At 45.1% G+C, this 12959-nt stretch overlaps 1 protein-coding gene across 23 annotated transcripts in view; it reads left to right on the forward strand.

Moving 5' to 3' along the window:
- The first annotated feature begins 1883 nt into the window (after window positions 1-1883).
- The window catches only part of ANKS1A (ankyrin repeat and sterile alpha motif domain containing 1A), a 163217-nt gene continuing 152141 nt past the window's right edge, over window positions 1884-12959 (forward strand). For 6 of the 23 annotated variants that reach the window (XM_065591688.1, XM_065591691.1, XM_065591689.1 and 3 more), the window contains exon 1: window positions 1885-2196. In XM_065591688.1, the coding sequence (XP_065447760.1) occupies window positions 2027-2196 (170 nt within the window). In that variant the 5' untranslated portion in view covers window positions 1885-2026. Of the gene's footprint in view, window positions 2197-12959 lie in introns of all 23 variants that reach the window. The other 17 variants (XM_065591703.1, XM_005309688.5, XM_065591700.1 and 14 more) reach the window with 6 other exon arrangements.

Genomic DNA, 12959 nt, shown 5'->3' on the forward strand with positions numbered 1-12959 from the left:
TAAGAGTAGGAATAAACAGAACTAGGTTTGGTCTTAATCTCTGTATGATCTTGGACAAGTCATTTAGTTTCTGACTCAGTTTCCCCAAGTGTAAAATAGGAGTAAGAATACCTACCTTACAGGGAGATTGTGAGAATTAATTCATTTGTGGAAATTGCATTGAGAGCGCCAGACTGAAGGTGGTCAAGCAAAAATATGATAAGTTGAGCAGTAGAAAAACGCCATACTAGCTTCTGGGGAAGTCCAAAAGTAGGTAGACAAAACTTAAATGTTTTAATGGTGTTTACATACAGCCGTGAGCTAGATATGCTGAGATGACACAAAACAAGGTAATTAGAACATCTGCCTGCCTTGAGGATTCTCCACTGAAGCTGAAATATCATGTTTCAAAAACATGAGGCAGCATGTTCCTTTAAAAAAAGATACGATTATTTTAGTGCTAGTGAAAGGTGCTGGCTTGACTGCCCTGGAGGTTTGTGTTTATATGTAGAGCAGCTACAGTCTGAGCAGCATCAATTCTATTTTTTCCCCATGTTACTTTGCTGCTGTCCTTCTAATCTGAGTTGAAGGGACTGGTGCCCAGTGGGCTTGGAAGGGTGCTTAGTCTCTGGTCTCTGCTGATAAGACTGATAACAAGGCACCAACCCTGGTGGTGAGTTTTTGCCCTCCCAAATCATATCACATATGCAAGATACTAATTTGATTCTTGGGTCATACTTGATCTATGATGCTTCTTGTGGGCTAGGAGGCAGAGGTGTTAATGTACCACTGGAGGATGTGCCTTACATTTGTCTTAGAAGACAGGTAAACAGTCTAATTCCTTCAACTTCATTCCTTATGGGACATGGAACCAGATCATTATTCTTCCCTTTTTATTAATGTATGCAAATGTCATCATGGGCTCCTTGTATCAGCTTTCAGTCATGAAGCAGGAGGTCTGGGGATCAGGCGTTCCCTGGGACAGGAAAGCGATGCATTGGACACTACCTCTGGCATGTAGGTTTGAGGACCAGGCAAGGTCACTACTGCAGAAGAATTGGGGTTTTGGATGCTATCCTTGGTTAGGATGGCTGAGCTTAGTAACTGCTACATTTCCTTTGTTAGACACTGAATTTCACAGGCACTTATGCATTTATTATCATCCCTACAAAGGCCCTCAGGATTTTGGAGGCTTCACCTGAAAGACTTCTCCATGGTAAGCTGCTCCTTTTCCCTTCCATAGAAGGAAGGCTAAGTAGACCTTGTGTATTTCACACAGCAGGTTGCTCTTTGTGAGATTGTAAAACAGGATTGATGCTGCAGAGCGATGGCAGTGGTATATCTGCAAGGTGAAGTCTTGAGCTCTGCTGGCTTGGTCTCTAACGCACGTGGCTCCCCCTTAACCGTGCAGAAGATAATCAGTGTGTGGTGCTGCATTATTATGGGCACTGTTGTGGGACCTCAGTATTAACTATTTTTTCCCCTTTCTGGGAGGGTGGAATTATTTCTGGAGAGGTGGGGGTGGGTGGCTGGGGTTATATTATGTCACTTCTCCTATGAGTCCCCCACCCCCTGGCATTATTCCCAATCCCTTCATCTCACCTCTGGGTTGGGATTTATACTCTGATACTCCCCCAGAATCAGGGGTTATTCCCTGCTTCTAGCTACAGGGGGAGCATCTCTCAGCCCCCTATGGGGGTGGGGTTATGTATTGCCCCGCCCCTTCGAGGGCGTGGTTACATCGACCCTGCCCCACGCCGAGTAGTAGTATTCATCGCTTTATTGTGTGGGCGTAGCCTCTCCTGGAGCCGCCCCTCTCTGGGGGAGGAGCCCCTCCAGGTCCCTCCCCGTGCTGGGCGGGAGCCCTTCTCGGTTCCCCTTGTGTGGGCGGAGCTTCCCGTTGCTGGGGGTGGGACCGGCGTGGCCCCGCCCCGGAAGGACGCGCCGGGGCGGGCGCTGGCGGCGCTAGGTGGGGGGTAGGCGGCGGTGGCGGTTCGCGGGTGCCGGTAACCGGGGAGTGCGGGGCCCCGGCCGGCGGGGCCGGGCCATGGGGAAGGAGCAGGAGCTGCTGGAGGCCGCCCGTACCGGCAACCTGCCCGCCGTGGAGAAGCTGCTCTCGGGCAAGCGCCTCAGCTCGGGCTTCGGCTCGGGGGGCGGCAGCAGCGGCGGCTCGGGGGGCGGCGGCGGCGGGGGGCACCCGCTCTCCAGCCTGCTCAGGTGGGTCCCGCTCCGGAGGGCAGCGCCCGCCTCAGCCCCCTCCACGGTGTGGGGGGGAAACGGTTGGGGGCGGGGTCCCAGAGGGCGGCGGTTCGGGGGGTAGGGGTCTGCGCGGGCGGCGGGGCGGGGTGGCTGGGCGGGGGCTCGCGAGGCAGGCTGCTGGGCCACTCCAGGCGGTTGAATGCCTGGTGGGGGGAGGGGTGCTGGAGCCGAGTCCGGGGGTCTGTGTGGGGTGGTTGCTAGGGTACCCGTGGGGGACTGGGAGTACCCGTGGGCGGGTAGGAGTTCAGCCCTTGGAGCGGGTGAGGTTGGTTCGCAGGGTGCTTGGGGCAGAGTGGGGGCCATTGCAGGTGGGCTGGGAAATCGGGGGTTGGGGATGCTTAAGGAAATGTCCTCTCTGTCTCTGATTGTCCCCTGACTCCCCAGCCGGGCTGGGCATACCTTCTCCCCGCTGTAATTTCTGTGGTTTTTAGTCATGTTACTGTTTAAACACTTGTATTACATTAGTTCCCAGTTAGGACTGAGGATTAGTTATGCTGGGGGCCATGGTCCTTTGCCCTGGCTCTGAATGGTCTGTGATGTGTAATTTACCTTGCTTTGTGGCTTTTCAGCTCTTTGTGTAGCTGCTTTTCTTCTCCTTCCTTTCGTGTAAGCAACTCACAAATGGCCATTGCATTTCTCAGGGTGCAGCTCTTTGCAGTTTTCCTTCCATGCGGTTCCAGTCCCGCTGTTGGAAAATGCTGCGGATCCTGTTCCCTGCTATCCTTTCCCTCTGGCTGTTTGAGCTGGAGGAGGATGGCCTGAGAGTTCAGGGCTAGGTTTGCTTGCGTGTCACTTGGTGGCATCCTTCTGAGGTAGGGAGGATCTTTCTTCAATATCTGTGGCTAAATTTGATCTGTCTTCCCCTCTACAGTGGCAAATAGACTTGCAGGGCAGGGATGGAATCTTAAGAGGTCAAGTCTAGCTTCATGGGCTCAGGCAGGACCAAGTAAACTTAGACCACCCCTGACAGGTGTTTGTCCAACCTGTTCTTAGAAACCTCCAAAATGATGGGGGTTCTGGAATCTCCCTTGGGAAACTATGCCAGAGTTTAACTATCCTAATAGTTTTTTCCTAATATTGAACATAAATCTCTCTTGCTGCAGATTAAGCCCATTACGCCTTGTCCTACCTTCAGTGGAGAAAGAGAACAACTGATGCCCATTCTTTTTATAACAGCCTTTAATGTATTTTGAAGACTGTTATCAGGTCTTCCCCTTGGTCTTCTTTTCTCAAGACTAAACATGCCCATTTTTTAAACTGTTCCTCATAGGTCAGGTTGTCTAAACCTTTTATCATTTTTGTTGCTCTCCTCTGGACACACTCTAATTTAGCCACCTCTTTCCTAAATTGTGGTGCCCAAAATTGGAGGCAGTACTCCAGCTGGAGCTTCACAGATGCTGAGAAGAGCGGGACAATTGGCTCCTATCTGACTTACAACTTTCCTGTTAATACACCTCAGGATGATATTAGCCTTTTCCACAGCTGCTTCATATTGAGTTGTATTCAATTTGTGATCCACTGTAACCCCCAGGTTGGTTTCAGCAGTACTACCACTTAGCCAGTCATTCCCCATTTTGTAGGTTTGCATTTGCCTTTTCCTTCCTAAGTGAAGTGCTTTGTGCTTGTCTTTATAGAATTTCATCTTGTTGATTTCAGAAAAATTCTCTAATTTATCAAGGTCATTTTGAATTCTAATTCTCTTCTCTAAAGTGCTTGTAACCCCTCCCACTATCATGTCATCTGCAGATTTTATAAGCATGCTCTTCACTCTGTTATCCAAGTTATTAATGAAAATATTGAATAGTACTAGATCAAGAACTGGCCTCTATGGGACATGGCATTGGTCACTGTCGGAAGACAGGATACTGGGCTAGATGGACCTTTGGTCTGACCCAATACGGCCATTCTTGTGACTTCACTAGATATGTCCTCCCAGTTGGACAGCAAACCGCTGATGACTACTCTTTGAGTATGGTCTTTCAACCAGTTGTAACCTTGTTGAAGTTACTATAAGGTGAGTGCACATTTCCCTAGTTTGCTTATGAGAATGTCACATGGGACTGTGTCAAAACCCTTGATAAAATCAAGGTATTTCATGTGAACTGCTCTCTCTTCCTCCCCTCCCCCCCCCCCCCCCCAAAAAAAAAAAAGAAAACAAAACCCTAGGCCAGCAACCCTTGTCCAAGAACGAAGTTAGTTTGGTTTGGCATGATTTGTTCTTGACAAATCCATGCTGACTATTCCTTGTAACCCTATTGTCCTTAAAGTGCTTACAGATTGCTTGTTTAATAACTTGTTCCAATATCTTTACAAGTATTGACGTTAGGATGACAGGTCTATAATTCCCTGGGTTCTCTTTGTTCCCCTTTTTAAAGATAAGTACTGTTTGCCGTTCTCCAGCCCTCTGGGACCTCATCTGTCCTCCATGAGTTCTCAAAGATAATTGCTTATGGTTCCGAGATTGCTTCAGCTAGTTCCTTAAGAACCTTAGGATGAATTTAATCAGGCCCTGCTGACTTGAATACCTCTAACTTGCCTAAATATTCTTTAACCTGTTCTTTCCCTGTTTTGCCTTACGGATAATTGTTAGGGGTAACGCCATGTCAAGGTACCCATTGAGATGAACGGCAGGGAGTCAGTGAGATGAGTTGATGAAAAGCAAAGGACGTTTGTTTGCCTGCTGTAAATATTTCTGATTTCTCCCCACAAAGTGTAAACGTTGTATGTTTGCTTGGGTCACACTTTAATATACAAAACAGAGAGAGAAAAGAATTGACATTTGCTGCTTCTGTTCTGGGTCAGAAAGCATTCAAACACTTTGGACCTGTCTATGTTAGGAGATAGATGTGTTTGAAAATATGTGCACCTCAGTTAAATGCATACCACAAAAGTATCATCAATCCCTTGTTCTAGCTGCAGCAGCTTGATCACACTTCTTTTCAACATGTGATGGTTATGATGACCCTTTCTATGTCAGTAGGATGATGGCTTGCGTTATACAGGACAGGGAGGCAGTGTTTGACATCTGATGTGCTAGCTTGCTGTGTATGTGCAGTCTCAGATGCTCAGACATGTGCATGTTTGAGCATGAATGGTGACAACTAAAAAGTGTCAAACTGCTGTTGAGCAAGCTGTTTGCTCCCACGTATTCAGGATCTCTCTAAAAATGACCATGCTAACAGAAAAATTATTATAGACTCCCTTTTCCTCTTCACAACTTTCCTAAGTCCCTAGAAGGCCAACTTCTAGCCAGGCTTTTGAATGTGTTTGTGACACAAGCCCCAATCCTGCAAACACTTAAACATGCGAGTAGTCCCATTGAATTTAGTGGAAGAATTCATGTTCATAATGTTACTTGCTTGCAGGAATGACTTGTGACTTGTAGGCACACATCCATGTTGGAAGTCTGTGGGGTACATGGTCCCAAACCGTAATGTGGATTAGGCTTTTATATCCATTTGCACGCTGCACCTGGAGGTAGTTCAGCAACTCAGGTTCTGCTCTTTGTCCTGTATGCTGGAAGCTGAATTTAAATTGAAATATGAGATTGGGGATTGACAGTAGCTTAGAAATTTCCTTGGTCACTTCTAGTATCCTGTTAATTTACCTTTTTGAATTTTTACTTTGGATCAGATGGATCCAAGCAGGAAACTTTTGTGTGCTAATTTTATGGTTACACAATGTCCTTATGAACAGCAGTTACTAAATTTACCTGCAATAGGAGGCATGGGAATTGTTCAGGGTGGAGTTGGGATAAGTTGGGCAAATATCCAATATAGATTTGATTCTGCAAAATGAACTTAGTTTGTGACTTGAGGGGCTCACTTGGTTTTATGTGTGACACTTCCTTTTCATATCCTGGGACTGACATGACTACAGCAAAACTGCTTGAGGTTTTCAAAAAATTGATAGTGATAGAGGAGCTCTGACCTGTGGAGTTTTGTCATCTTCATAGCAGTAGGCACACTCCATCTTTCATTGCTGCTGCATAAAGGGGACTGAATGGGATCCCTAGCATTACAGGTGGGATTGATTTTTTTTTTTCAAATAGCAAGACTGAGTGGCCAAGTGGCCTCAGAGTATCAGAGGGTTTGGGTGCAGTCTTCCCTGTGTTTGTGTCTCTGTCTGTGTCATCCTCTTTCTGTTGTGGTCTGTTTTCACTCTAGCCTATGAAATTAACTTGTGTCCCTGCCGCTAAGACCTGAATGACTGCTGACTTGTTCATTCCTCTCAACGTTTGTAATCCTTCAGGAGCATCCCCATGAAGTGCAGTCTGTGACTTCTCTCTGTTTCCTGCGGGCAGGGAGGTTGTTTAATAAGTGTTCTACACCAGCCATGTTCTCAATTACATTTCACTCTACTGTGGCTTGCGGTGCTCCCATTAAAACAACTACAAGGGTGTGAAAAATAGCAACACAAAACAAAATGTAAATGTCAGCCTTGCCCTTGATATAAAGCTGAAGGGGCAGATGAAAAGGCAATAGGAGGGGAAGGGGGCAGATGAGTGGGGGTGGCAGGAGATCGCTTGGGCAGTGAAAAATATTGTATTAATTCTAGGGAAGGCTATAGGGTAAATCACAAAGTAACAGGCATACCTCCAGCTCATATTTGTTTTAATCCAGAAAATATATCCCAGTACGACAAACTCGGGGCACCATGAGAAAACATCAAAGAACGGCTCCTTCAACTGTAAATGTAAATATAAGAAAAAAAGTATACACGGTTATTCTCGAACTGATTGTCAGACACCTGTTACTTAGTGATTTACCCTGTAGGGTACCCTGTAGGGTAAATCACTAAGTAACAGGTGTCTGACAATCAGTTCGAGAATAACAGTGTATACTTATATTTACATTTACAGTTGAAGGAGCCGTTCTTTGATGTTTTCTCATGGTGTACTGAGATATATTTTCTGGATTAAAACAAATATGAGCTGGAGGTATGCCCAGAGGGGAATTTCACTTTAAAGATAACATAAAAGCATGCCCAGGGAAGTGACTCAATGGGGGAGAGGTCTGAGTACCACCAGTTGGGGCTGGTAATCGTCTTTATCATGAGTGCAAAGAGCAGGGAGTGGTTAAAGAACAATAGACACTTCTAGCGCTAAATATTTTATGGCTCCTTCGTTTGTGTGAGTTTAGAATAGGGATTTAAAGTCATGTTTGAGTGGTGATGTACCTTACTGAGGAGAACTCAGGCTAGAAAGAAGGTCAACTGAAGGTCAGCTGAGGGCCACATTAGCAATGCTGAAGGAGTTGGTGGGGTAGACTAGCCCATGCTATTGAAGCAGCCAAATGTGACTTCCTAGTAGTGGATCATCGGGGCAAAATCAGGCATTGGGTAAGGTAGGACTTTCCGAGTCCTAAGTCACTCGTGTGCTTTTGAAAATTGTACCCATAGTGCTGGGTTGGAGAAAGCCGCTGTAAGATGGAGTGGTGCAGGGGAGATACTGGAGTGTGTAGCATCTGGACCTTCCTTTCTAGTAAGAATAAGGGTTGCTGGGGGACCAAGTTAGGAGCGTGCAGGCTGCACGTTGCGGGGCTTTTGCCATGCAGATCTCTGAGCATTACAAATGATAGGGGAATATCACAGCTCTTCTCTGATGCAGGGTGAGGCTCTGAGTTGTGGAAGGACGAGGCTAAGTTCCCCCCCACTGTGTTTTTGCCAAAGCACTCTTGAGGCAGGGAAGGCATGAAACAAGCTTTCATTTTCTTGGGTAGCAGCCATCTCTTCCCTGTGTCTCAGGTCAGCTGGGTTATCCTCAATCCTCTTTTCGAAGTTCTTTCTGGGTACAGGATTGCAAGTGTTCTTTTTCATGCCCACAGGTTTCCCATGGTTTCTCGCTGTAACTGAGTTCAGGTCTCATCTCTTCAGGTCTGTACATAACTTACCAGTTTCTGCTTTTTCCACCATCTTACTTTTTTGGACTACTCTTTAGTGTGTTGTTTGAGGGAATGTCTGGCTGTTCTGGGCATTGTGCCCAGTTTAACTCTTTTGAAAAGGATTGTCCAGCATTCAGATACTGCATCTAGCAATGGGCATTCTGTCTGTAAATAAGCAATCTGGGAATCTTCCTTCACACAAGATTCCTGGGGGAATTCCAGAAACCTAGTTTTGAGTCCTGCAACGCCTTCTCAATAGTAGAAACAAGAAGTAATAGGAGACTTCAAAGAACTGGGCACGAACTTGGGCACCCTAAGGAATAAATGGAGAAATACGCTTGTGGACATGGTGCAGGAGGCTGGGTCCCTGCCTAGTGCTTAGGTGAGATGTCTAGAAAGGTGGAAGTTAGGGGCTTCTAAATTAATAACACCATCTAGCTCTTGCATGGCTTTGCTTCAGTAGTTCTCGGAGCGCTTTACATTGTCCCCATTTTACAAATGGGGATGTGACTTGCCCAAGGTCCCCCTGCAGGCATTGGCAGAGCCAAGAATGGAACTCAGTCTCCTGAGTGCCGGGGCAGGCTCTACTTCTCTAGTGTCCACTATTTTAGATATTGATCTGGTGCCTCTGATCTCAGAGTCCTTTACATAACACAGAAGACTTTCTTCATTTGCCTGCCGAGAGGCAGGCACATTTGGGTTGGTGGCCAAATGACTTGCTTCAGAGTAGCAGCCGTGTTAGTCTGTATCCGCAAAAAGAACAGGAGTACTTGTGGCACCTTAGAGACTAACAAATTTATTAGAGCATAAGCTTTCGTGGACTACAGCCCACTTCTTCGGATGCATATAGAGTGAAACATATATTGAGGAGATATATACACACACACACACACACACACACACACACACACACACACACACACACACACACACACACACACACACACACACACACACACACACACACACACACACACACAGAGAGAGAGCGAGCATGAACAGGTGGGAGTTGTCTTACCAACTCTGAGAGGCCAATTAAGTAAGAGGGGGGAAAAAATAAACTTTTGAAGTGATAATCAAGCTAGCCGAGTACAGACAGTTTGATAAGAAGTGTGAATACTTACAAGGGGAGATAGATTCAATGTTTGTAATGGCTCAGCCATTCCCAGTCCTTATTCAATCCTGAGTTGATTGTATGACTTGCATTATGCTGTGGCATAGTGGTATGGAAAGGGAATCTCTGGCTAGGACACTGGTGCAAGCCTGTATAAAAAGTGCCAAGAGGCTGCTAATGCCTTAAGAGAGCATGTGTTGGTCTTTAGTCTCATCCTGAAGGCATCTATGCAGTAAATTATATGGAGCTCTGTTTTTTCCCTACCTCATAAGGATGATGGGCTGAGCGAGAGCCTGCTGGAATTCAGCTTTGAGTTTGCAGAGACTGAGTATTTCATATGTGATGCTTAGATCTTTCAGCCATACCCTCCAGGGCAGTCCATTTTAAAACGAGATGAATAGGTTGGTAATAAAATCACACAATTCCTGCTTAACAAAATGATGCAGGTATGCAGGAAGAGAGCTCTGATAGGCTGTGATATGACAAATGTGGAGAAAGAAATGCACAGGTACTGTTAAAGATAAATCCTCTTCTTGAGATGCATATGTTCCACTATCTAATACTAAAATATTAGGCAGGTAAATAAGCCTCAATGCAAAATTAATGTGAATGAACAAAGAACTAACCAAGGAAGGAGGATATAAGAGAGGGTATAGAGCAGCAGGTAGAAAGCTGTACTGAATGGACTACGGAAGGAAAGTGTGGTTAATGGAGGCGGAAAGGAGGATTGGGCTACTAGTTTTCCAAACTATTACATAAAGCACATGTCAGCAAAACCGTACCCATGTTACTGTCTCCTCATTGGTGCAACACTCCCCAGTGTGACTTGCTAGGACTTCTGGTGGTACATCCCATGGTTCTTTGAGTTGCAGTAAGCTGAGCCACTCTCCTTTCCCAGTGAATTATAGAAGAATGAATCCCTCCTTTGAGGCACAAAAGGAGGGGGAAGTGGGTGGGGAACTGTGAGAAGGTGTTGGAGGGCCATCAGCACACAAGTATTTTAGCCTGCATCCTCACTGAAAAGCACGTGGGTTACTGGTCTGCGTGAAAGTGGAACCCTGACTCTAACCCACATCCCCAATTGGGCCAGGCCGTGATGAAAGCACTACTTGGGTGAGGTTTTGGTGTATAAACAGGGGCGGGGAGTTCAGGGCAACACCCAAGTAAAAAGCCTGGGTTAATTCTGCACTAAAGGCACACTGAAATCACAAGGAGAACTGTACAAGAGACATAACTTGAATTTTCAATGTTCTTTACCTCTGTGTTCCCAATGGAAGGTGGCAGGCACATGCCAGCTCCCAGTATGGAAGGGAGGAGAGAGGGGAAAAGCAGGATCACACCAAACCAGGTGATGTGGAGATTACTTGTGCAGTTGTCAGTTTTAGTGACTTTCTAGCCCTAAGCTCTGAAGTGGCAAGAAACAACAAAACGCACAGCAGCTTTTCAGTTTTAAAATGTGATTTGTGCTTGTGAAAAGTGCCAGCTGGACAGACCTGCAGGCTGAATCCTCTGTTTAAAGGTAGAGCGTAGACAGTGGCAGTACAATTCTATTAAAAAAGAACTAGGAGACAGGAAAGGGAGTTCAGTTTGCATGTCCAATGCAGCCGTTGGCTGTTGCTGAGATTGCTAACAAGGGGCCAACTGTAGACAAAGTTTAGTCCTGTTTTGTGTAGGTTTAAAGCCAAGCCCCATTTTCAGATCCTGATCTTGCAACATGAAGCCAGTGGGGTTCCTCACAGGCTCAGAAGTCTGCTAAGCATGGATCAAATTGTAGGATTGCTGGTCTGCATACACTGAGGTCTTGGCTCCTTGACTATATAGTTGCTGCTTCTTCCTCTCCAAAACATACCTCATGTCCTTCATGTAACATGAACATAAATATTTCCTGCTGACCAGTTAGTGTCCAGAGATCATCTAATCTTAAACCAGCATAGTTTACTACTTATGTAAGTAAAAGGAAGTCCAAGGAATACAAAATCTTACGAATCAAACAAGTCAGTGGCTGGCTTGAGCAGGATACTTCTGCTTACAACTTTCTTTTCATCTTCATTGGAAAATTCTGAAGCAGGAAGCAGTGAAATGATCTTGTGGTCTAAAATATCTTGAGTTGTATTCAAAAAGTTTTAGCGAGGCTTGTAACAGTAATGGAGTATTGCTTCTCAGCCAGAACCTTTGGAATAAGCCTTTCATTTTGGTCTGCTGGTGTCAAGTGGCTGTGAATGTTGGCTGGCAGAGGGGAAAACTGAGGTTGTTTTGAGCCGTGGACTGTAAACTGATATAAAGGAGAAACTTCTGTTGTAAAAAATTAAGAGCTTTCTTGCATGTGTGTGTTGAGGGAAGGGACTCAGTTGCTGCTTCACATAAGCTGCAGCAAGTGTGTTTCACTCAATTTTCAGTAATACTAGCAAGTTTCCTTTGGTTTAGGGAATAACATAGGAGACAGTGTAATGATTAAACACTGAAAACAACTTCAGACAGTCCACATGCAGTTACAGGCAGAAAAGTGTCTGGTATTTTTATTAGTTCTCATTCAATTTACCAGGCAAAACATGACTAACTCCTAGTGCTGCAATGGTTGCCTATGATCTGAAAATCTAGCTGAGATCTTTTTGCCCATTGCACTGTCCCTAGAAATAAAGATCACATGTTAATCACACTTGATTGATAATTCTGCTGATGACACGAGTTAGACTAGACCCAGCTCACTCAGCTGAATTGGCTCTGTGCAGCTAATGAGTGTTAGTGCTTTTTGTCACTAAATGAGTAGGATTCAAAGGACCATAGAGAGCAAGGGGCATGTTCTGCATAAATATTTCTGCAAAAATTGTATTTGCCTATTACAGCTACAAATGACACCTAAAAGGAACTGGAAGAGATTAGAAAAAAGTGCTTGTCCTTATTCTTTTCAGTTCCTTTTTAGCTTATGATGGCACTTTCTCCTGCATAGTTGGTCCTTCTCAATCACACAAATAGAAGAGAAGAATATCTGAAATAAAAAAAGGTGGTTATGAAAGCGACAGTTGCAGGTGAGAATCGAGAGCATGTGTAGGACCTTAATTGGGTTTTAATTCACTTTTTTTAAGCTAACTAGCTCTCAAGGGAATGGGTAAACCTGTTAGGGCAATTTGTTAGATGTTTAATATACTCAGACTTCCTGAAAAAAAAACAAACCACGAGATGCTTGTACTGTACAATCAAAACAATATTGCTTAATATGTTCATGTAACTTCTTACAACAACCAAACAACGTAGGTCCTCTAGCTTCTGTCAAAAGGCAAGGAAGTTTGGACCTGTCACTGTAAATTGTACCATGTTTGGAAAGCATTTGCATTGTTTAAATGTGGCTCTCCTCTCAAACTGGTTTTAGACTATTAGTTGGCCAGTGTGAATGGGGCCGAACATGTTTTAAAATGTTCAGAGACCTCTAACTGAGCAAGGCTCTACAGATTTCAGGCCATTTTCTGAAAACGGTTTGTAATCTGACCTTTGTCAAACTGATTAGGCAGTGGCCTTAAAACCTATTTGTGGGCACAGGATCTGGATAAGATTCTGCTCCATCTGTAGTTAAGATAGGATTCTAGCTTTGAGATTGCCCCCCCTATTCCTAGGTGCAGTGGTATCGAGTATGGATTGCTAAGATTTATGGTGCAGTGTAAGTGCTGCAATATCTCCCCTCACTAGGCTGCTGCTCTTTTCTAGACTCCAAGGTCCAAGTTTTCAGAGCG

Source organism: Chrysemys picta, chromosome 4 (genome assembly GCF_011386835.1).
Source record: "Chrysemys picta bellii isolate R12L10 chromosome 4, ASM1138683v2, whole genome shotgun sequence".
NCBI lineage: Eukaryota > Metazoa > Chordata > Testudines > Emydidae > Chrysemys > Chrysemys picta.